The following is a 24,974-nucleotide window of genomic DNA, read 5'->3' on the forward strand; positions in this document are numbered from 1 at the left end:
CACACACACACTTCATTCTTGGCCAGTTTACAAATTAGAGCAGCTGAGGTTTACTGCTACTTCATGCAGGGGTGCGAGGGGCCAGAGTGGGGGCGTGAGGGGTGTGCGTGTGTGCTCAGGCTGGATACCTTCTCAATGGGGCATTCTTATGCGCCGGAGACACGAGCTGGTCCAGCCCAATTTTTCTGATTGAGTGTTTCAACACATCATAGAAGGAAACAGCTGTGCGACAAATTAGTGTGTCGTCTGGGACATTGACTAATGTGCTGCGTTGATGCAGTTTAGAAGCTCGTGCGCTTTCCAACGCTCGCTCCAAACCACCATGCTCACACTTGCAGAGACGCACACACACACACACACACACACTTCCTCAAATGATGCACTTGTCAGACGAGTGGTGGTTCCGTGTGGGTTCACTCGACTTAATCATCTGTCCTGTCGTCCTACTTTTTGCTGCCAAAGTACTGATTGTTGAATAAATTCAAAATGTTCGGTTATTTAACAATGTGATGAAAACTACACCGGATTGGTATTTGCCAGGAAAGACTACACAGGGTGCTCCCAAAATTTAAAAACAAATTTGGTGTTTGAATAACATGGCCAATTCCTGCCCAAATAATCGAAACAATTGACTAAGATGGAGAATTTTTTTACTTTTCAGAGTGAATAATGACATTCACGAGCAATGAAAAATATTTTTGTTGTTGGAATATTCTCGGACACAGTCAAACGAGAATGTGTGAGTTTTATACATTTAATTTTAATTTAATTAAAAAAAAAAAAGGTTTACTACAATTTTAAATTATTGTGCAATGCGTTGTCCTTTTGTTTTGGTATATGTACCAAGTATGTGAAATTCATAATTTATAGATAAAAATAAATCATTATAAATTAAATTTTAATCTTTTATTCTGTATATCGCTGACAAAATGGCAGTGAGCAGTTATAAAAGTCAAATGTAGGCAATATAAAATAATATTGCATATTCCACTTTTTCTCACCATCATTATTGATGTTTTACGGTTGCTTGAGTGCTTGAATTTTGCAACGGTTTGAGGGCAAAAGTGTGTGTGGCCGTTGAAACACCAACCCTGAGTCATCGTTTTGGAGAAGTGTGCGATGCAATAATTATTTTAGTGTCGATAATATTGCTTAACTCACGAGAAGCTCCATTTTGTCTTGAATTTCTTCTCTGAAAGTCGGAGTGAGGCAATTGTTGAAGAGTACAAACATGACCAGGCTTCTAATAAATATTCGATTATGGATCTATTCCATTTTTTTTTTTTATGTCGAAGGAGTTCAATCTAGATCAAGTGAAGGGTTGCTGCACAAAGATAGAAACACGCACACACACACACACACACACACACACACACACGTGGTGGGGGAGTGAGAGTAATTGTACAGAACTCACCAGGTATTTTGCAACTTAAACAAAAATACGGAGGCTTAGAGAAGTGAAACCATTTTGGCTCCTGGAGCATCTGGAGGACCCCGTTTCCAAGGTTCATGTAACGGGGAAATAAAAACGGTACTTCCTCCTTTTTTATACTGTATGGTTTTTGCAAGTATTGGCTTACTAAATAAAAACACACATGTAGCAATCGTATAGGATGATGGTGTCATCAGATGCTCCCAGGCAGGTAGGAAGAACACCAAATAAACGTTGCTGGTTTGGATCATTTAACTCGTGGTTGGCCGCTCATAATTTCAGCAGAAAGCTATAATGATACCGCAGCATCTTTACTTCCCTATTCGGTCAATGACACATACGTGACCATTTCCTTTTTTAATAAGTCTATTACCAGAAGAATGGCCCACCTAGTACTTGCTTTTTTTTTTTTTTTTTAATACAGTAGAACAGCCTGTACCATACATTACCCCCCAAAATTCAAATTTCTTATTTTTTACACAACACATCATCAAATGAAGGCTTGACATTGTAAGAAGTACTGAAAAATGTGTTAAAAAAGGGTTGGAGTAGAAAGTAAAAGTGAACTGAATCAACTTAAAGACAAATTAAAACAAATTTTCACTTGCTAGCATAAGCGCAGGTTTTTATGCTAGCAAAACAACACGTTAGCATAGCGTTGCTAATGTATGTAATAAACAGAGCTGGGCACTTGACCTTTTTTTTTTAGGTCAGTCCCCCGCAATCTCTGAACCGTTCTGGCCTTGACACTTCGGCCTTATTCATAAAAATTGTCGAATAGCTTTTCAGAATCTGTTGAAGCATCGTGAATGCTATGTCGCCCAATATTATTTAAAAAATATTTTTTCAGTGATTTTTACTATTTTTCAGCCATACATTTCACCTCATTCTGTGCATCACTTGGCTTGCGTCTCAACAAGGTCTCAGCAACTTAAAAAAATGATACAGTGCAAAGTATCTGACTGAATAAAAAAAAAGAGGAAACAAAAAAAGAAAAATGGTATTGCAGCGTTGAAAGCATCACATTTCCAAGCGGCTGTGTTATGATACATTGCCCGCTTTGACTCAAGGCAGACGGTGATGCCGTGTGCTCTGGCCAACCGAAATAAAGCTTTGATAGATTGACTGCAACTTCAACTGACAGAAATAACCATTATTGACCACAACTCCTGAGCTGTTCAAATCTTGAGAGGGGGAAAATGGTGACGATTAAAGTTTATTTATCGTACAACAATTTGATGGTTTTCAAAGTGGGGAACGGCGAGACTTCTTTTGGGGAACCTGACACCGCGAGGGCATTTGGACTTGAATAAAACTGAAGTTAGATGTGCAGCTTTAAAAATAAATTATTTTCCATTATTTTTCTCAAGCTGTTTCGTCACCCCTGAGCGCCTCGCACGTTTGCAAGATAACATTTCAGTCGGCTTGCTGGTTTTCTTATTTAGTATCAGGCACAGAACGAAATTATGTTTAATTATTTTTAAGATTTAGTAAGATCATATCCGCCAAACAAAGGTTAAGTAACATGAAACACGACAATATTTCTATTTTGTAACAAAGGCGTGTTTTATTAACCCCCCAAAAATTTGACTTCAACTGTCACTAATTTCAAGACAAATTAATTAATAAAAAAAATAAAACGCTTATTTGTTCTGTTTGTATATCCACAATAAATGCGTAAACGGAATTAAACTCCACAAAGAACATGATGAGGTGATTCTCTCCCCTCACTTGTCCAACAGTTGCAGTCAAGCATTGCAAAACTCCATCTGGCTAAAACGCTAAGCCGCATATTTCATCCACACGTCTGCCAGAATAGTAACACAATATCACACCACATTCCCCCCCCCCCCAAAAAATGTATGTTTGTGTTTTAAAAGGCAACCTCATTCTGAAGTTGAAAATCATGCCCCTGCAACCAGAACTTGTTTAATGAAACTTGCACGTTGTTTTCACCTGAACTGTAATTAAGTATCGCCCCCTTCGACGGGGTCGTACAAATTACAGCCATGATGAATGATTTTTCTGCTTTTGGACCTGGGGATTTTGTTTGGTTTGCTCACTGTGAGGCTTTGTGATTTAAGTTTGCAATTTCGAGTTCATCGTCCAGTGATTGATTAGCGATCAGTCGACGCTGTACCGCACCTCTTGCTCCAAAGTTAACGCAAAAAAAGCTCAAGCTCACCCCTTGAATGAGTAATTAGATTTTGGATGGATTATTTTTTTTTTTCTCTGTGTATTTTTCTAGCAGCTCCTTTTGGTAGTAGTTTCACCTGGCCGTGTCATGTTTGTAAATCAGTAAGTCACTTTTTTAATAGCTTGACTGGAGAAGCGAGCGGCAAAGTAGCCAGCAAAGTTATTACAAAAACATTTGAATACGCTCACTGACAATTAGAGAATCCAATTCCTTTAAACAGAAGACATATTTCTAAGTGTTAGTGTTTGGAAAAGTCAAACTGGACCTGCAGTCACAACAATAATCCTTCCTTATGATAATTTTTTTCCTTTCTCCATTTCAAAGCAATCCCTTAATTGAAATATCCAAAGAATTATTTGTAGTATGTGCAATCTACACATTACTTTTTGTGTTGAAAGAGCGTTCTGGGCATACACTAGGGTCGACCGATTAATTGGCTGATATTAGCTTATTTATTTATTTATTTATTGATTGATTTTTCAAAATGTATTTATTTTTTATTTTTGTATTTTTAATTTTTGTATTTTTTTATTTTTGTATTTTTTATTTTTTATTTTTTATTTTTTTTATTTTTTATTTTTAACACGTTGCAATAAATGACAGAATATAATAACAGTCAATCAGCATCATCCGAACTATAAGGCGCACCTTTATATAAGCCACAGCAACTCTTTTTGAAAAAAAAAGAAAAGAAAAACAAAAGAAAGAAAAAACATTCATATAAGCCGCAGTTTTCTTTGTTGAAAAAAATTAGTTTACAGCATGTACAGAACGATTTCGTACTGTGAATGCACATAAAAGTACATAAACAGTGCGTTAACATGGGAACAACTTTGCTAATTAAAACGGAACAGACCCAAGAGAAAAAATAATCAAGATTTATTTAGCTTATTTTCTGAACTATAGAGCGCCCCTAGTGGTGAAAGAAAAATCCACAGAAAAGCTGCACTGTTGTATTAGCCGCATGGTTCAAAATCTAGGGAAAAAAGTAGCGGCTTATAGTCCGTAAAATACGGTATGTTTCATGTTCTGTTTTTATAATATAAAACAATTTGATATTTGAAGTTGTCTAGCAGCTGCCTATCTTTATTTAATTCACATGAGAGACTCTCCATGTAGTCAGGAAAATCAACTTGAATAAAAGTACGCGTGCTGCAGTAGAGCCCTGTGAGAGGCACCGGGAGTCCTTTATCACCTTCCTGAGCTGTTGAGCAAAAAATAATGTGCCCTCTGTTATTCTCATCAGCGACGCAATGAGCGAGGTCTGAGGGGATATCCTGTTGGCCACTGAAACACATTCATCCTGCTTGCCGCGGTTTTAGTGACACAAGATTTACAAAAGACTGCACGGCCCTCGCCACAACACTCCGTATTTAGAGCAATGGACCTTGAATCTTATGTTATTAGAGAAAACAAATAAAGGGGGATCCATGCTGTCAGCTTTAGCACGTGGACTTGCCCCCCTGAAAAAAAAAAACAATCATTCTGTTCACACTTACTTTAATAGCCTGGATTTGTTTGTCTATTCTGGCACTTGTCCACCGCGAAATAAAATTCCGCTCAATCTAAACTGCAGGTGATTGTTCATGATGTAGATTTGTGAAATGTATACAGTGAAATAAAATAGAAAAATCTGCTCTGAAGAATATTGTTAACTCAGTGGCTACAAATGACAACGCTATATCGTACACATGCTAACGTGTGCTAGCTTACCGTTGCTAATACATCATATTAAGGAACGAGGAATTTTCAATTTGTTTTGATTCTTGAAAAGTCGGCCAAAATTCTGGCACGTAAAGGAACCTTTGCCTAAAATACATCAAGATTCTGTATTTATGTTTTTAATATGTTCAGCATTTCAAAGAAATCACGCAATGTTCAAACCACTTTACAACACGTCTGTGGGCTACATAAGGAGTCATGGAGCTTTTTAAAAAATCCACCAAACATTATTTATCGTGTCCTTTCTAATTTCTGGACAAGTGCAACGTTTGACTACAACCGGAGTGTTAAAGTGTACCCAGATTAATCTGGAGCCATATCCTGTTATCACGGTCCCGTCGGACCCAAAGCATGCCTCTGGTGAAGTCACGTCAAGCCTTCAAAGCAACGACATTAACATCCGAAACCAGAGGACACCCGGCTCAGGCCACCCAGGTTATGATGGATTCAACTACCTTCGATTTTTTTCCTATTTTGATTTTACACAGGCGTGCGTCCCCGCGCACTAAATCACTCTCGTGGTTTTGAGAAGCGACGATCGGTCTCATATATGATGATTTCTGCCTCTCGCCTCCAACTTCTCCCAAGATTTTCTGTTTTATCACCCGTGACATGCAATGTACTCTCATTTCGGCCCTGTCGAGATTCTGGCCGTGGGTAGTTCCCTCATAATAGAGATTTTTATTTTGACAACCGACCTTAAACGGTAGCTTGGCTCAAACAACTAATCCCCCTCCAGTACTAAATATATTTTTTTATATCCTCCATTTTTCGAGGCGTCTCCGGGCCGACCACCATTTATAGGAATATGTCAAGCAAAAACCACACAGGGACGATCTGGTCCACATTTTTTTGTTTAACACAGTAAGCCCATTCATTCCTCTACTTATTATATTGCATGTGCCTTGATCTCATTTTTCAAAAATGTGATTTTTATCTCACTTGGGTGATGAATCCTGCGGCAGAGGCTGAAGAATTTTGCTGTTCTCTTCATGCGGATGTAACTCGCTGAACTGCAGTTTGTTGGAGCTTAACGATTATGTGAAGACTCTCTTACATTGTTTGGACGTCAATCTATATTAAATTTTCATGTTTGGGGGCCTGCTCCGACAGAATCGCTCACCAGCGATTGGACATTGTGATTTTCTAGGAATGTTCTGAAAGTGAGGTTTGTGTCAAACTGAGCAGTCACTATCAATTTTTTTTTATTCGATTATTCTATCGATTAATCGAAAAATCGGATAAATATTTATTTTCCATTAAAAATTTCAAGAAATGTGATTACTGTGTATTAACTAGTAACCGCCAGTTTATTTGCTATTCTTTAATGTCAGTTCAATTTAAATCGATAATTTAGACCTTATGGTATGACTCATTAATGTTTGGTTACGATTCAGAATATTTAATATAATGACAAAATCACCTTCATTTTCATAATATATTTTTCCGCATGTCTGTCAACCCTGCTAATCACATCATCGTTTTTCTTTACATTGTCATAAAATAACATCACTGATATTTTGTTGTATGCGGTATGCGTTGCACGACCGCACAAACCACGCAGACAATAAAAATTCCTTTTCTTTCAAACAACATAAATCAAGTCTTTGAGGGCTGCTTTGCCTATCGGGGAGAAAGTTCACTTTTCAAACCAGCTGCGCACTCGTCGATGGGCCTGCCAGTAAAGTAGAGCAAAGAGGGAGCGTCTGCGTGAACGTGTTTAGATTCAAAACCCAGCGAGTGCATTAAGCAAAACGTAAACACGCGCCAGCAATGCAGACGCTGACCAAAAGCAGCCCGGTTCAATGAACTTACGGAAGAACAATCAAAATGAAGCCGTTCGAAAACGTGTCCATCCAGGATGATAAAAAGATTACAAAGCTGAAGGGTTAAGAGGCCCAACTTTCCTTCATTTCCCTCAATGGACAACTTAAGGAAACTGTAAACAAACTTGAAATCCATCATATCAAAAACGGTTTTAGTTTTTATTTGGATCTCTGGTATCTCTCATCCCCTTCGGAACATGACAGTAATTACGGCCATCGAGGTGCTCGTCTGAGAGACGAGACTGCTTCTCCTCAGCTCGTCTGACATGGACTTGTGACATCATAACCGAGCTTGTTTGGACAAAGACTTGAAGTATGGAACGGCCATAATCACAGACCATGCAGATTTATTTGCCGCTGTCGTCCGCTGGCCTAATTTATAGATGACGTTAACTATTACTGGGAGGATTATCCTATAAACATGCTAACATTGCATGGAAGGAATGTGGAGTTGAACGCGCGAAGAGGGTCGTTCTCTTGATTTGTCTTCAATCATATCAGTGATATAGTGTATGTTATCTTTATTAAGGAGCAGCGGGAGTGTGACTCTTTGGTGCCTTCACAGGTTCATGCCAACAGGCAAAGTCCAGCACAAAGTAACTACTGTGTTTCCATTTATTTATTTTGCTGGTTAAAGGTAATGTTTGGGTATTCTTATTGAAGAAATCATTTCGTTGAAGGCAGTTTTCACGGCAACGGATGGGATTATCGTGAGCAACAAGTGCGCCACATTTAAAGGCAATGGAAGGAGTCGCTTGGTTAAAGTAGACTGTGACCACCCCCACAGCGGCGCAGCCACCACCCCCTTGTGTGAACAATTGCAAGTAATGACCCATCGTTCTCACCAGATTTTTTTTTTTTCCTAAAGAGAAAATAGGAGGCCTGGATTTGAATTAAGCGCTTATTTAATTCAAATTGACACAACACTGGTTTCAATTCAGAATCACTTTTATAAATGTGACACTCAAGATGATATGAATGAATGACATTTTTTATTATTGTGTACCCAGGATCAACAAAAACTCGTGCAAAAAAATATTTTTTTACTACAAAAATATCAAAATCAAATAGCCTTTTGTTACTTTCTTAGTATGCGGGTTAGTTGAATTAAATGTGTACAATTTAAAATAAAATTCACTTTCCATTTCACAGATTATTCCTGTAATTTAAATTTAGATTTATATAGCTGTCATTTCGTAATTCAGACACAACAACCTCTTGACTGTCTCCACCCTTTTCCACGAGCGGCGCACGGCGCTCCAATTTCACGGTTGTTTAAAACTGTTGTCACCCTTTTTAACTTGCTAGTATGAAACACTAAACACGTGCATAAAACCTGCGGTGATTTAACAGCTATCAAATGAAAAGACAAATTATATTTCCTCGTAAAAAGAGTTGACTGATTTGCCGTGCTCATTACTTGGGTGTTACTCTCTTCGGTTACACGGCGTTATGTCCGATGATGTCACCCGTTCCCACGTGTGCGAGTGCGCCGACGTTTATTCTTTCAAATGGAAATGGCACTGCTAAATCAAAAAAATATAAGCGCTTTCATGATGTCGCAATAAAGCAAACGGCGCGGTCCTTGGGGCTTAACCCTCTGGAGAGAGAAATGTGTATAACATCAACAGTGCTGTCTGCGAAATGTAAAATGAAGAAAAGTGACCTCTTGTCCGACTGCTTTTGCCCCACTTCTATCCATCAGCGCTAAAAGCAATCGTTCCCGCCACTTGGCACTCGCCTTTTAAAATAGGCCCGACTAGATGGACGTAAGTGTCGATGGGGTGGTTTTTCTCAGACCCCCTGTCTCTCTCTCTCTGCCTTATCACTCGAGACTAGAGGAGGACTGGAGCTTCAAACTATGATTTACTTGACCTTGCTGGTGCTGGAACTCACAGCCAGAGCCTCATTAATTCCCAGGGTCATTGCGTTTGGACATAAATTGGTTGAAAATCGCAATGCGTGGATGACTTCCAGACGTATGCGGCGAGTTATGAAATGGCCGGCCCCACCCTTGCCGACACTCCTCATAGCAACACTTTGCTGCTGATTTCCTAAGCACGACAGAGGATTTTTTTTTTTTACGCCTGATCAGGGGGGAGGAGGCCAGTGGAACATTTTGTAGTTATTAGGCAACAAAAACATGGTATGTTAATTTTGATAATTAATTGCGTATGTATTGTCAGTCGCTTTATTGTGATTATTTTTATGTTTGTGTTTTCACCTTACTTTTGTCAAATTACTCAAACGATGAGATGTATTAAGGCATCAACAGCTGGAAATGTTTGTTCTTGTTTATGATGTGTAATTATTGTACGTGCCTTAGCCGTCATATGTTGGATGTGTGCCTTTTAAACAGGGGTGTCAAACTAATTTTTGGTTTTGAAATTAAAAGCCCGTGAGTAATTGTTCATCAATTCTTCAATTTATTTTAAAAGGGGGCGATTGGTAACAAATAAATTGCGATATCTCATATCTTAATGTTGTGAAAAGTGAAGAAAATGTGTTAGAAACAGGAAGTTGACGCACTTGATTTTCCCTTTGCGGGCCACATAAAATGAGGTTGGGGCCATAATTTGGCCCCCGGGCCTTGAGTTGGACACCTGTGCTTTAAGAGATTGCATTTTGTTGTTCTCATTCCTTGTCAATGAATGGGATAAATTCAGATTGAGGTTTGCGTGGGAATTCAAATCTTACTTTATTGCACTTTTTAAAATTTTTTTTTTTACTATTACTCCCCAATACTCCTCCGTCGTTTTATGAGACTATCCGAAGTGGTTGATCTTCCTCTCCTTTCCTGAACCTTGGCCTATTCTTTGTCGCAGGGAGAGCAGAGATCTGCAAGAGTCCAATAAATTACACTAATGCGCATATTTAAAGGGGTTCATGTTGCCTCTGGCCTGTTATCAAGACTACTCCAGTGAGAATGTAAACTACCACCTCCCTCGGGCCAATATTTAATGTTATCAGCCTTTTAAACAACTCCAATGTTTATGTTATGACAAATAAAGGGCAGATTATTTCAGCCCTTTCTCACTGCTTCACACAAACTCCACCAGACTCCCCGTGTAATGGTGCCGTCGCTCTCATTAATTCCAGCAGAGATAGACCCAGATTAGTGTAAACACAGTGGTGAATCACACCTCGGGTTTATAGAGACCCACCAAGCCCACACAAGTGAAGCCGCCGAAAGGAAAACAATCCTAATCCTGCTGATAAAAGCCGGATTGTTGCCGCGTTTATTTGGACACGCGGTGCCTGGCTAATGAGACAGCAGCCCGTCCAGAGTGGATTCATCACCGCTGGATCGGGGTTATCACCCACCGCCGCGCTCCACTACTTTTAATCAGGCTCCTCTCCGGTCACTCCCTTTCTGCAGCCGTCCATCGTAAGATCCGTCAGCATCCATCAGGACGCGGAGACATACACAAATGATCGTCTTTGCGTGGTTTAGTTTCGTGACCTTTATGAAGGCCACATGGTTCATTTGGGGAACTACAAACGTTGACGACGAACAACTTGTCTCACTGGTAACAGAATTGTGTAGTGATGATCTACGTCTGATTAGTTCAACTCTAGAGGTGATTCAGAACTGTGAGTGTTACGCACCAACATGACACACTCCCACAAACAATCAGAGTCACGACACCGTTCCGTCCTGTTGTCTCGCATCTTTGGGAGGATAAATAACGTGTCGTCTCATAACACGGCAGGTTGAGTTAAATAAGCACACGTCGGTGGCTGATAGGAGCCTTAAATCACGCCGTGTTGATGTTTAGAGCAGTTAAGTCGCTAATCCCATTTGCACCCTGATGATAAGTTAGAACAACGCCACAGTGAAAAGAGGATGCTCACGTGAGGAAAAATGTGAAGAGAGTTCATTTTTTCCAGTCGAAGCGAAATATTTTAGGCTGCTAACATGAAATGGAGAAAGTTGTATATTTTTTTTTTACATACTGTTTTAAAGTAAACGTGTTTCAGATGCAATCATATTTTTAGGGTTGCTAATGCACCCCAAAAGTCAATCCAAATACCCCCCAAATTTGAGAGGTCTTAAAATTTTATTTGCTGTGACCTTGTTTTTTTTTGTTTTTTTTTAACACTCTCAAGTGTTAAAACCATGCAGTAATTGGTAGAAACATAGTTTATCTTCCATCCACTAAATTCCTCCCATCTTTTCTCACTGATCTATTCAATCAAGCTATGTGGAAAAATTCTCAACTTCTACATCTCAATTTCAACGCATTATTATGTTGACCAGGGGTCATTTTTGCCTCGATTAACCGTATGTCATTGTTTATGTCAGACTAAATGTCCCCCCCCTCCGTATCAAATGTGCAGTGCATTTTTTTATTTTTATTAACATGTTACAAGGATATAGAGAAAAAAACGAGGCAATGAGATGTTTCATATTTTAGTGCGAAGGCTTCAGTCTGGAAGTTATTTAGTCTCTGTTGGACATGCAGCTGTTTTTGTTTACAGATGGCCGAGGGAGTCTAATGCTAATCGTGTTTCCCTGCTGCATTTTCTCCATCACTCTCCAATTCGAATCCGCCATGAAATCATAAAAAAAGATGTCATCAACTCTTCGAGAATGCTTCTCACTGACACAAGACATACCATTGTTGGCACTTCCTATAAGTAAAAGTCACGGCATCTCATCAGGGGTCTCGTGTGTCCTAATGAAGTCGTTCAACGGTCGGACAGTTTAAGATGAATTGGTGGACAGTCGACTTTTGAAAAGGGGGAAAATCCACAATAAAGCTGTTTCCGCTTTCCAAGGGTAGCGACAACCCTTCTTTCCCTCCCTTCTGGAGCATCCTCTCGGCCGGCTAGATTACAGGCGGCGTAACGTGTACGTACGCGCGTGGTGGCTCCGACGTTGAAGAGCGCTGCTTCCCGTCAAAAGGCCATAATGGAAGCCAGATGTCTCGCTGTCTGTTTTAGGCCCATAATCAATCGCCTCGCTCTCGAGTTTCTCTTCCTCTCTCTCTCTCTCTCGTTCTCTCTGAGACAGCTTGTTAGGGGAAAATCTGCGAGGGAGTAGCGGCGTGTCTGTGTTGCAAACAATGCAAAGTGTGTCAAGGGTGAAAAGAACTAATTAGACGTCCCACGTGGCTTGTCGGGGGAGAAAGGAGGTGTGGCGGTTCCCTCCTTGTAGGCTCGACAAGCCAAAGGGGATGAATGCGTTTGGTTGCGGTTTTAATGCAGGGAGAGGTGTGGGGATCGGCGTTTGCGGGTTGTCACCTCCAGCTGCTGATGAACGTTGTGGGCTGTGAGGTCAATCGGGTGTCAGAAGAGAGCAAGTAAAGGACGAGGGAGGATGACTCGATTGTTTTGGAGAATGCTTGTGAACCTGAATAATGAAATAACATGAAACGTGAGTGCTCTTAAAAAAAGACAATAACTAACTGAAACTACAGCTCAGTCTATAAAAATGAAATCAACTAAAAAATATCGAGAAAATGTCCTTCGTTTTCTTTTGTCATTTTTTTTTTGTCATGGGTTTTTGAAGTTCATTTAATATGTATATATTTTGGTATTGCTGTATTGGACATTATTAGAAAATACTTCCATGATTCTTCCATGATTTTTATTTTTAAATCTGGCCCCTCTAAAAATCTGATCAGATCTTTAAAAAAAACAAAATCTAATACTAAAACTAATAAACTAAAATCTAGTATTTTAAACATTCAACATAAAAATGAATAATAAAAAACAAACCCATTTTTTTTACAAAAAAAAAGAAAAACCTATTAAAATAAAACGGGACAAAAAATCCCAAACTGTTAAATGTCAGTCAACCTATTGAAAAATAATTGAAATGATTACTTTGAGGCAAAAGCTGTTTCTATCAGAAAATCTTGGATTACTGTGCTGCTCACATCTACCTCTCAATCGAGAGGTTCTGGGTTTGAATCTGTGCGACGCATGTTTTCCCGTTGGTTCACGGTACTTCCTGCCACATTCCCAAAAACGAACCTATTTTCCATAGGTGGGAATGTGAATGCTTGTTTGACGAATCTGAATGCTTGCCTATTACGTGCCCTGTGATGGTGAATATTCCAGGGTGTAGGTGACTACCGTTGCCATGGTAACACGGTCAAATGGTCAACTATATCAAATGTTGAGCGATGACAATCCTCAAGAGGGATTTCAATGACTTTATTAACTCGATCGTTTTCGCCAAATCACATTTTTTAGTTGGTGAGACCCCTGCTGGTTGGTGTTTGGATTAAATACAAGTTGAAATGCCTTCAACAAGCAACAATTCATGCGCTTCTAATGGCCGGGGTGACTGCGAATCTACACAGACATCTTTGTTTTATGCGTATTTTATTTTTCAGGCCTCTGTGTTGTTACAGGTGATTTTTTACAGGTGTTTACAGTACAGTGGATTAACGCCTTATTTAAAAAAACGCTACCATAAACATCTGAGCACGCCGAGGATGGTCCGGGCTTTAAACACTGTCATAAAGTGTAACAGCCTGTACGCATTCAAGCGCAAACTGACGAAATATTCCTTACAGTAGAACAAGTGGAGCGGTTCCCAACGCTAGCGGGAATAACTTCATTTCCTCGGATAAAGCAGCTGGCCGTGCGGACGCTCTGTAAAGTTTAATAGTCAAATATGCATGGATGATAGTCCAGCTGTGCGGTGTCATGTATTCCTAAACAAACCCCAGCGAGACCTGAACTCTCACCCCTCGCACATGTCGGTTACACAGCTCTCAGACATTCTGCTCAGCGGGCCTTTTTTTTTTTTTTTTTTTTTACAGACACAGCAAATCCCGAGCGCTACCATTATGGTCTCGGTGTAACCACACCGATGCAAATAAGGACGGTAATTATGATCTCCCGACCGAGTCTGAAACTGTCGGCTAAATCAGTTAAAAGGAAGTTGATTTTAAAGGATGCGAAAGCGAGAGGCCGTTTTTTTTTTTTTTTTTTTTTTTTCTAAATCACCTGCTCACACTCGATTGGTTGCTGTGGCGACGGGCGCTCGTGCAGTCCCCGTCGTGGGTCATCAAAGGAACTGTGGAAATACGCGGCGATCGCGTTTGCGAGGCCTCTCGGAGTTCCCTGCGCCTGGCTCTGTTTATTTTGGAACAAGAGCAAGACAAACCCAAGTGACGTGTTATTTATTTTCCAGCGCTTGCCCTCTCCTCCCCTAACAAGCCGAGCGGCTAAGAAGAATTCCCTGATAATCTGTCAGTATCGGTGTGTAGCGTGTGTCCGTTAGGGTGTTGACACCATGCACATGCTACATAATGGAGAGTGGTCAGGTTGAATGCAATAACAACAAAGACTGATTTAAAAAAAATAAAAATAAATAAAAAAACGGGGGGGTTGCATGTGGGGGCACCATCAGATAAGAGAGCAAAGGTGGACGAGGGGTTTCATGAGTGATGAGCCGATTGACATATGAGGGGTCCTCAGGGTGGTCCAAATACAGCAGGTCAAGGAAACAACTGTGACTTTAATAACAGCTTGTAAAATCCAAAACAATGAATATAATGCAGCGATAATCTGTATTTAAAAGAAAAAAAGGCACTCTGATGTATTTAGCAACTGTTGAGGTGAAAGTCTAACATATGATTGCCATAAATGTTAACCACGGTTAAAACGCTTCGGCATGAATTTCTCACATCAAGGTTGCAATATAATTGAATAAAGACACAACATCGCTCAGTGAATGAACAGACGGGGGGAAAAAAAAACTGTCTGCTACTCGCTGCATCAATGTTTTGTTTGGTGTTCAGTTTTTTGCAAGCGTCTGTGAGCCTTGATAAGCGCCAAAAAGGGGAAATATGGAAACCTCAGCTGAAGCCCATCGGTCTTGACCTTTATCGTCATGCAGGTGACCGCGCTTGAGTCACATAATAAGTTGTGAAAGACTGCAACACATTTGGCCAATAAAGACTCACCATGTGTAGCCATTTAGCATTTTAGCTAATAACGAGCTAAGCACTGACTTCATTGAAATAATCTTTACAAGAGTGACTCGACTTCAACCACACATGTAATCTTCTTGAATTTGCCGTTATCTTTGTGCCTTTTCCACAAATGTCTTTCATCGCAAAATCTGCCTTATGATTTGGGGGTTATAGCGCCCCCTGTTGCTTTGGCATGCTCTTTACAGCCTGCAAAAAATGTTTTCATGTGGACAAAGCTGCCTTTAAAAAGTAATTGAGCTGGAAAATATTCTTTTTTTTTTGGGGGGGAATACTTTGAACATATGGCCTGCCCGTCACGCTGCAGGCAGTCCTCCAGTTCACAAGCAGAGTGAAAATGTGCTGTTGATGACAGGTCGCGTGAAAATTAAAGAGCTTTTTACATTCCCTCCTTTTGTGTTTGCTTCTCTGTGGGCAGCCAGAGGGCGGCTATAATCCTCTTCTCGGGATGTTCATCACTCAGTAAATTTTGGCCTCAATGGAAAAAGGCGGGCAGACCTAATTAATACCAAACCAGTCCACAAATTACAACCTTTACCACACAGATTTGGCGCAAGTCAATAGTCTGCAGGCAGCAATAAAACGGTTCCTTCATGCACGGCACATTAAAACACAGGGCGGAAGGTCAGACGACTTGTAGCGTGTAACTGATTGCTGCTGGCCATCCTCACTGAGTGCATGTGTGTGTGTGTGTGCGTGTGTGTGTGTAGGCCCGCGCAATATTTGAGAAGTGTGCTGAAAGAGCGCTTAAGTAGTGCCGTCCAGGTGGCGGGTTCTCCGAGGGATTCTCCCCCTCTGTGAGAGCCATCCAAGGAAAACCAGAAGCATCTGGAGCCGGCCACCCCGCAGCGCCCCAATGCGCGGCGCTGGCCGGGCGTCCGCAGCCGGTGCAGCGGCAGTTAGGTGAGTCCCGAGCCAAGGTGGAGCGGGGAAAGAGGAAGGGAGGAAACTCGGAGAGAAACCATGAAAAATGTGGAGCATGAAAATGTCTCCCTTGGTTTATGGCGGTGTAGTCGGCTTTCCAAGAGCAACACATCTTTAAATTTAACTTGAGATGCATTTCTTTTTTTTTTTTTTTTTTTTGTTCCACTCCCAGCTTTTTTTTTTTTTTTTTTTTTTTGGAACGCGCCGCCAAGATGCTTGGCAACGGCAGCCATGTTAAAAAAGCACTCAATAATGTGGCTTCTCGCAAATGTGGTGACAGTTTCTGAACGAGGGGCTCGCTTGATGCGTATGTTCACAAACACACGGTTGTTTGTCAAACTTTGATTTTAATGAGCTAAAATGGAAGGAATATTTTAGCCAGCCGAAGTCTAGAAAAGAAATCCTCCGGTGCGATGGATATAAATGCGACTGGGTGACTGGAAACCTCTTGGCCTGATAGCAAATTAAAGGTTCTGACCATGTAATGATATTTTGTGGCTCTCTGGAGGAAGTCATCCCTCGTGCGGATGATTGAGAGCTCTTTTTAGACGACCGAAGTCATAAATCAACGTTTGATGGAACAAACATACCTCGGAAGGAAGAGAGGCGGCTTTCCAGAACGTCCACGTTCTCTCAACCTGGCTGCGGCGAATAGATAAAGTGCTCCATCGATGACAAAGACATTTGGCGAGAAAATATAGCGCACATGATCCCGAAAGTGACACATCTGCTTGCTGCCGAGTCCTTTTACACGTCAAGATATGTCTGGAATTTTAAAATATTGCAAAGTGACCTCATTCTTTGCATTTATTCCGATGTCCATAGAATCTATAAAAATGTCCTATATGTATGAAAGTTTTAAAAGAATATTACCTGACTGAAGTTGTTCTTTTGGCACGATAAAAATTCAAATGAACCTCTGCGCCTGCCCACAACATCAATGAAATGAAACAATAAAGTGAGTCGGCCATTTTCTGAAAAAGTGTTCAGTATATTATTATATACCCAATGAAGCACTGACATGTCCAAGGTAAGCAGAGCTGCAATGTCAGCCATCACAGCATCAAATGACAGCGTTACCTGTGTTAGCTTCTGATAAACGGCGTTAGCGCGATGAACTTGTTGTTGCAAGGGATATTCGGGTTTGTCTATGTGTTCGCTGCATGCACCACTTACACAGATCTGCTGCACGAATTGAAAAAGCCTCTTTTGGCGGCTCCATAAAATGAAATTGTCTGCTCGTCTTTTGATTGCAACACTGGGCTCGTTGAGAACAATTACATGACACCATAGCTCCAGCCACTGTTACCATGGTAACATTGGCCCCCTGGCCCTTTAAGAATGAACAAAGTGACTCATTTGACCCAACGGCACACCCCAAAAGCGAGTCATTTCAAGTGGAATGGAACAAGTGGAAGTGAAGTATCCCGTGAAGAGAATCTTTCTCGGATTGTTCTGAACTCCTGTTTTCATGCCAGTGTCACATTTGGCAGAACAACTGATGACGTGGGTGTAGCTCAACTTCCCATAGCTGACGCCAGGTTGTCTTTCGTTAAACCGCAAAGTAGTTGAGAGAGAATCAAGATCGCGTCTACGAGTTGCAGCCAAGTGGCGCATTTCATTTTTCCTCAGTTGCTTCAAGATGTTGATTGAAGATCAATCATCCATCCATTTTTCTTCAAGTGCTTTTTCTCGATGGGTCTGCGGGTGAGCTGGAGCCTATCCCGGCTGACTTTGATACACCCAATCGCAAGGCACTTATAGAGACACAGATGTGGCGGGGAACACAGAGTACCTGGAGAAAATATCAACCCAAGTACGGAAAGAACATGCTAGCCATGAGTCGGGATTTGAACCTCCAACATCTTTCCTGCAAGGCAGATGTGCGAAACACGATCATGATTGCTGCAGGGCTTTTCCATGCTGTGACAACGAGGCACTCTAAAGTACCCACTCCAGCCCGACGCTCCAGTCCACGTGTTGACGGTCACATCAGACTCCCCCCGTCGCCCTCACTCTTCTGCCGTCTCTCCATGATGTACGCACACTCACGGCCAACAACGAGGCACTCTAAAGCAGCCAAAAGCTAGTTAAAAGCATGGCGCATGTTGTCAAGCAATTGCTCACTAATTGTGTATTTTTTTTTTTCAAATCCACTCCCAGACACTTCAAGCCCTCCTTGGACACTTAGCGGCAACAGAAACGTCTCCATCAGTCTATCAAACCAGTTCTCATGTAGATAAACTCTGAAGTGCTGGCGACGCTTCAGCTTTTAGTCACGCTAATCCCCTTTTGCTGAGACACAAACCTCCCCCAAATTTTACTCCACCAGAGGTCATTTGTTTTTACACTTTGCTTCTTCTTTTTTTTTTTTTTTTTTTAACCCCAAGTGTCAAATATTGGTGAATCTGCAAAGCTGGTTTGCTTAACGGCTTGCCCTGCCCTGCTTGCCAAGAGGGACGTATGGGACAGCTTTTAATGGCGGCTGAAAGACTGACATTAAATACTCACCAGATGGACTTTCTCCTATCCTGCTCATAAAAGTTCTTAAGACAGTTCACAAATCAAGGCCTCACACTATTATGTTAAGCGTTTGGGTTGTTATTGTTATAGTACATTTGCAAATACTCCTGTAATTTATAGCTTTTTGCGGATAAGTAGCGCCTCAACCCACCCAGACGTCTTACATATAGATGTCTTCAGATGTATTTCGGCTTATATTAAACCATTTTTCATGCAGCACAATTGAAGTGCAAAGATTATGACCAAACTTCACAAGCATCGCGTGATACATTGTTGATAGCTTCCAGTATAAAATAGCACCGAGTCGACGGCTACACAAAAAAAGCCGATATAGCGAGGAGAGGAAAAGTGAAATTCAAGATGCGAAAGGAAAAACTGCCTCTTTCCTGGGGGTCTGTGTCCTCTCTCTTTTTTTTTTTTCCGGGGGAGCGGAAAGTGGACCCTGTGGTAGTGAAAGTTTGCGGTGGTCCGGGTTTGGGGGTCACTCACTGTTGATGCTGCTGTTTTTAGCCAGCATTGTCACGCTACACACTATCATGTTTTTTTTCCGTAGCATAGTTTCAAAAGAGGTGATGACAGAAAATTGAAAATAAAGTCTGCTAGAAACACAGTATGCTGCATTTTAGTATATATATATATATATATATATATATATATATATATTTTTTTTTTTTTTTTTTTAATTATTTATTTTATTTGGAGTCACATTGCATTAATAATCCAACTTCTTGTTGAATGTTATTTTTATTGTATGGTTTAATCTCCTATTTACAATCTATAAAGTGTATTAAGAGACGAACGCTTAATGTCACTCATTTGCATAAAATATATTTATTTATTTTTTGGTACAGCTTTTTCACAAGTCTATGCCACTTGCTCCCACAAATTCAAAAATATCCAAAGAAATTTGACAGTCTTTGAAAACAGATCAATTAGGAACTTTGAAGTTAGTTAGGGGCGTGTGGGGGTGGTAAATTTAGTCAATTTATGAAAGATTTGAAATGGAAATGAAATAAGTCTCATGATGCGATAGCAAAATACTTTATTTGTGTCAATTCCAAATCGAAAATCTGTGATTATTTAGTGGATTTATATTTTGCCACTTGTATTGTGAGAGGCTTGCTTGGCGTGCACGCAGCACTATAAATGGACGAGCTGGAATGGAGGCTTGTAACTGCATGCGTCTGGATAAATAAAATATATTTATTGAGGTCACGGCTGCTATCTGGAGCCGTTTAACGTATACAAACAATAAATTCGCAAATTCTCTCGCTCTCTCTCTCTCTCTCTCTCGCTCTCTCTCTCTCTCTCTCTCTCTCTCTCTCTGCTACAAAACATTGTAATTCTCCGATTTGACTTAAATCAACAAAAGCAGGAGATCACGTGTCACTTTTTTTGCATGTTAATGTTGAACACTTAAAAAAAATAATGCTTTATTTATTTTATATTTCTCCACTCAAATTTCACCACATTTACGGCTTTAATTTGCAACATACGCAATTAATAAGCAGTGGTTTACGTTTTTGGTTATTTTAATATTTCGGTCGGTCAAAATAATTCATTGAGAAGTACAAATGGTTATCTGCTCGTTTGAATGCACATGTACGTGCGTGTTTTTTTTTTTTTTTTTTAAATCTTATGAAATCAAAAATAGACAGTAACAATCCAATAGGGAATAGGAAAGCATATCAATTCAGGGAAAAAAACTCCACCTATATTTGAGGGGAAAAACGAACTTTTATTTACAGTATTTTCAGTGCAAATTATATTAACAAAATAGCATGACACACAAAAGGACATGTACTGTGTGTGTGCGTGTGGGTGTGTGTGTGTGTGTAGCGAGATTTCATTTACAGAACGTGAAAGAGTGCGAGAACATTTACAACTTATTTTATTTCTTTGAAGCGATCTGAGGAAAGCATCATGCAAGCTGAAGTCGAATGAAATCAAAACGTCTTTCAAAGGGGGACGGGGTGGGGGTGGGGGGGGGCGCTTGCTTAAATTTGATTGTGTCCGTCTTGATTCAATCACTTCACTCCAGGAAGGGATTGGATGCAGAAAGGAGTCCACTTCTCCACAAAGGCTTCATATTAAAAGCTGGGGGGAAGATGAAGAGGAAACCGAGTCCGAGTGGGCCGCCTCCACGCCGGCGTTTATGATCACGCTGGTTTTGTTGTGCTCGCAAAGGTCCAAATGTTGCGCGGCGTCGCTCTTGTTGTCCTCCTCCGGAGCGTCGTCGGACTCGCACTCGCTGCGCTCAACGTCGCTCTCGCATTCGGACTCGGCGGTCTCTTTGGGGTCTCTGCAGGACTCGGGCGTGCCGTCCACGTCCGGTTGCTCTTTGTCCTTGTCCTTCTGGGCCTGGGCCTCTTTGGAGTGTCGCCATTTCATGCGCCGGTTCTGGAACCATACTTTGACCTGGGACGCACGCACGCACGCACACGCGCATCGTTAGCACTATACTTCGTTTCTTTCAATTCAACATTTACAAATGGAAATTGGTTTTGTAAAAGGTTTTTAATTGTTTCGGGTTTTGTGATATTTCATAAAATACTTCACTTGTATTGTGTTCTAACGTGTTATATTAAATCCATTTGAATTATTTCACAGAAAATTCTTTATATTGTAAAATAGAAAATATCACGACTCATTTATGAATGTCATGCGGTTTATTGCTTTAAATTATCTTTCTTTTAGATGCTAATATTATCAGTATACCAAATAATGATGGAAAAATAATCCACAAAATAATAAAAATAGTATCTTGCCTTGTGTGTATTTGTTTTATTTAGTTCTGTTGTGCACGTGCGTTTTTTAATCTATCATATTTCTTGGTGCTAAAAAAGCGATGTGTGATAATTAAGAAAATAAATCAACAAAGCCCATTTTTTTTAATTATATGTCAGTTTTGGTTGTGTGTTTTATTATATACAAAAAAATAAAAAATGGGATACAAGCAAGAGTGTATTGGGGAAAAACGTGTCTATAAATTAATCAGTCCCTCAATCCATATTTTTTTCATGATTATTTCATTTTTTAACTTTGCATGTGTTTTATGAATATTTTTCTGAGTTTATTTTTTTTTCTGTGTGGAGTGTGTGATTACTTAATTGCAAAATTATTTTTCTCTTTTATGGTTGTTTTGAGCCTATAATATGGACATTGTTTAATTATTTTCAATAAGCAAAAACAAGATGTTATCATTAGGCAAAAAAACAAGTGAATTTGGAGCTCTTTGAGTAACCTTGGTTTCGTCTTCATGCATATTAAATGGATGCATGTTGCCTGTGTCACAATTTCTAGCAGCTAATCAGCCATGAAGATAAATATTAATAAATATTGTGGAAAAAAATTACTGATCTCATCAGTGCAAGCCCAAAAAAATGAGTTTTGAATTTGGAGGCCTGCTTGCCTTTGCAAGTAAATGTGCAGGCAAAATCAAAACTATGCCAAGGCCAAACAAAACAATGCAAAGGGTCAGCACCAAACCTTTTTGGAAGGCCACTTCCTGCATTTTGTCACTAAGATGCATGCAAGTATTAAATACAAATCGGAAAAGAGTTGTTGAAAGAGCAAATGCAATCCTGAACAGGCACTCACTTTTAAATGTTTATTGATCCTAAATCCCGACAATGTTTTGATGACTATACACAATTCATGAGCTGAGCTTTTACCTGAGCGTCTGTCAATCCGAGCATAGCCGCCAGCTGTTTTCTGTCCGGCTTGGTGACATACTTCTGGATCTCGAACCTCTTCTCCAGTCCTTTCCTCTGCAGGTTGGAGAAGACCGCCCTGGACCACGACCTTTTCCTCTTATACGTCTGCGGCATCGTGTCCTTGGTGAGGACGGCGTACGGACCTGTGGGTCAACAAGACAACAAAGGAGGCGTTAGACTTGAAAGTCCCAGAAGAAAAAAAAAACAACAACAAAAAAAAACATTCCAGATGTTTCTCTGTCCCTTGGTGTCGTGCACGCAGGCCGGGGACTACCTGGGAAGGTGTCCTGAAACTGATGCTGGCCTGATTGTCTGCCACCGCTGCCTAGTGAACTCATCATGGCGGAGGCATCGCTCATCCCGGGTTCTATGGAGGAGAAGTACTGGCTGGCGCCAGGCTGAATCGGGATGTGGACGCCTGACTGACGGTTGGAGCTAATGATGGACGTGAGATCTGTTTGTGCGGGCGACAAATGGACTAAAGTCATGAGAGATATCAGGAAAGTGACGCTTGTACTTAACACTGAAGCACACTTTTCACAATACTTTCTGCTGCTGTCCTTGCCCTTTGACCTCTACACTGTGACTTGAGTTTCCCCATATTTAAACGCAAATGTAGTTCCTCTACAGAAGTCAAAATTTCAAATCGTACATGTAGGGGCATAGTTGAACTGATGCAACTTGGTTGTTTTGATCCAAATCAACAATAAAAAAAAGAGTTTAGCTGCCTTAAACTTTTGCAACTTTTGCAAATCAACTTTTACTGTAAAAAAATAAATAAATTAAAAATAAAGGCAACAAACTTTGATAACATTTGAAGTTGGGCAATTCAACAAAATGTTTTATGTTTTGCTGTTGTGAAAGTTGGCTTTCCTGCATTTCACAACAAAGAAATCCACGTTTGCAGAATGGTTGTCCTTTTTAATCGCACCTTATGTAAGAAGTTTTATTGTCGTGCTAACTAACAGTAGTCAGTAATTTATATTTTGAAGCTAAAAATTACATTTTTTAAATTGGGATTTTACAGCGTACGCCACGCATATAAATGAACGACGAAGAACACGTGACTCATAAATAAAAACGTCTGTCTTTTGATAATCAATGTTTACAAGATTTTACAAAAAAAACTGCTTTCTGCCGTTTTCCCTTCTTTAGAAACATTACAAAACACATCTCACCTCTTAACTTGTCCTTCCCCTTTGCGTCAAAGTCCGTCGACAATATCCGATCAATTCCGAATTTGAGGTCTTTGCTTGAAGGCGGAGGAGCCTGCGAGGAGTTGAGAGCCCCTCTGGACACCGAGGTCAGATGTAGTCCTTGTCTGTGGTACGCCGACGCGGGGCTCACCCTCGCCCCGTACACCGACGCGTGTGCCTCCGCGGGTCCGACCGGGGACGGACGCAGCGGGGATCCGCCGGAGGACGCGCGGTGCTGGCCCACATGCACCATAAGGGCCGACGAGCCCGGCATGTTCTCCGCATCGCCGGCCTGGAGGAGCTCCGCGATGCAAAACGACGGTTTCTTGCTGGTGTCCACCGCGAAGCCTCCTGCGCAGTACGCAGACCAAAGGCTGAAATTTGAGGCGTAAAACGGGTTGAGCCCGGCGGTGTACATCCCGGAGGTTCGAACTGGATCTTGTGAAATCTCACTACAAAGGCATACATGCACACAAAAAAAAACAAGCGAGCGCGTTTGCAACCTGTTGGTGTCAGAATCGAACTTCTCTCGCGAGTCTGAAAACCAAAAGTGCACGGCGCTACTCCGAAGTTACTTGCGCGCTTTTGATTGGTGATTCTCTCAACCAATGGGGGCCTTGCATTCACGCACGCACACTCGCGCACGGTTTACTGGACTTGACTTTTCCTGAGATGGATTGATTACATTTAAGAGAGTTTAAACACTTAAACTGTCGTTGACTATATTAATTGGACTTTGTGACAAGAATTGTGTTAAGCAGTAATTGTGTATTTGAATTCAGCAGAGAGCAAAAACCTTAAAAATAACGCGCATAATTGAAAGTGTGTTCTTGGTTACTGTATTTGAGTAGACTTTAGAGCATATTCACTTGAATATTTACTGTATTTTTGACAAAAAAATGTTTTACTATAACTAGTATTTTGAAACAGATATCACGTGTCCTTAAAATGTGGTGTGAAAAAATAACCGAATTTTGATTAACTTTTTGTTGCTTTGTGTCAAAACAATAATTTTTTTAAAGGAGTTTAGTGCAACCTTGCAGGTCATAATTAACTAAAGTCGACGGTCGGTCCAGTTTTTGACCAAATGTATATTTTTATTTTTTACCCGTTTTAATAGCGGACATTTTACTCCTTGACAAATGGGCAAAACAAACGTAACAAAAATGTCACATCTGGATTTACAACAGATGGACGATGAAGGAGGAGCGTGAACCATTCCCATCCCTGTTTTTTTAAGAAAATTGATTCTTCTAATCTCTATATTGTGTAAAATTATTATATATCAGTCTTTACTTTAAAAAAAGCATTATTTTTAAACACATATCTGTCCTGCTATTTGCAGATTATGAGTATTTTTGCCACCTCTGTATATGCGTCTTCACTCATCCTGTTTTGATGGGCCGTGATTGGTGTTAAATGAGCGGATACGGCCGCTAGATTATCCTCCAAAATAGAAGCTGCTTTAGTATTTTAGGATACA

The 24,974-nt window shown here is 40.5% G+C and overlaps 1 protein-coding gene across 2 annotated transcripts; it reads right to left on the reverse strand.

Annotated features, from left to right (window-relative positions):
• Positions 1-20,325: 20,325 nt before the first annotated feature.
• Positions 20,326-24,032, reverse strand: hlx1 (H2.0-like homeo box 1 (Drosophila)). 2 transcript variants are annotated; one of them, XM_088286533.1, is made up of 4 exons: positions 23,474-24,032; positions 22,570-22,749; positions 22,254-22,438; positions 20,326-20,997 (listed from the first exon to the last, which is right to left on the reverse strand). In XM_088286533.1, the coding sequence occupies exons 1-4, from the start codon at positions 23,907-23,909 to the stop codon at positions 20,665-20,667; spliced, it is 1,134 nt and encodes a 377-aa protein (XP_088142659.1). In that variant the 5' UTR covers positions 23,910-24,032; the 3' UTR covers positions 20,326-20,664. The 2 variants fall into 2 exon arrangements, with proteins under 2 accessions (XP_088142659.1, XP_088142660.1); XM_088286534.1 differs by lacking the exon at positions 22,570-22,749.
• Between the last annotated feature and the right edge of the window lie 942 nt (positions 24,033-24,974).

Source organism: Idiotropiscis lumnitzeri, chromosome 21 (genome assembly GCF_059441095.1).
Source record: "Idiotropiscis lumnitzeri isolate Australia: NSW breed Sydney's pygmy pipehorse chromosome 21, RoL_Ilum_1.0, whole genome shotgun sequence".
Lineage (NCBI taxonomy): Eukaryota > Metazoa > Chordata > Actinopteri > Syngnathiformes > Syngnathidae > Idiotropiscis > Idiotropiscis lumnitzeri.

What these genes read in the sequence shown, in the direction of transcription:
- hlx1 (XM_088286533.1), bottom strand. Translation starts at nt 23,909, where the DNA reads ATGTACACCGCCGGGCTCAACCCGTTTTACGCCTCAAATTTCAGCCTT. An exon ending in GGGGAAGGACAAGTTAAGAG is followed by an intron (nt 22,750 to 23,473) that starts GTGAGATGTGTT and finishes CCGCACAAACAG; the next exon opens with ATCTCACGTCCATCATTAGC. An exon ending in TCGGATTGACAGACGCTCAG is followed by an intron (nt 20,998 to 22,253) that starts GTAAAAGCTCAG and finishes CGTGCGTCCCAG; the next exon opens with GTCAAAGTATGGTTCCAGAA.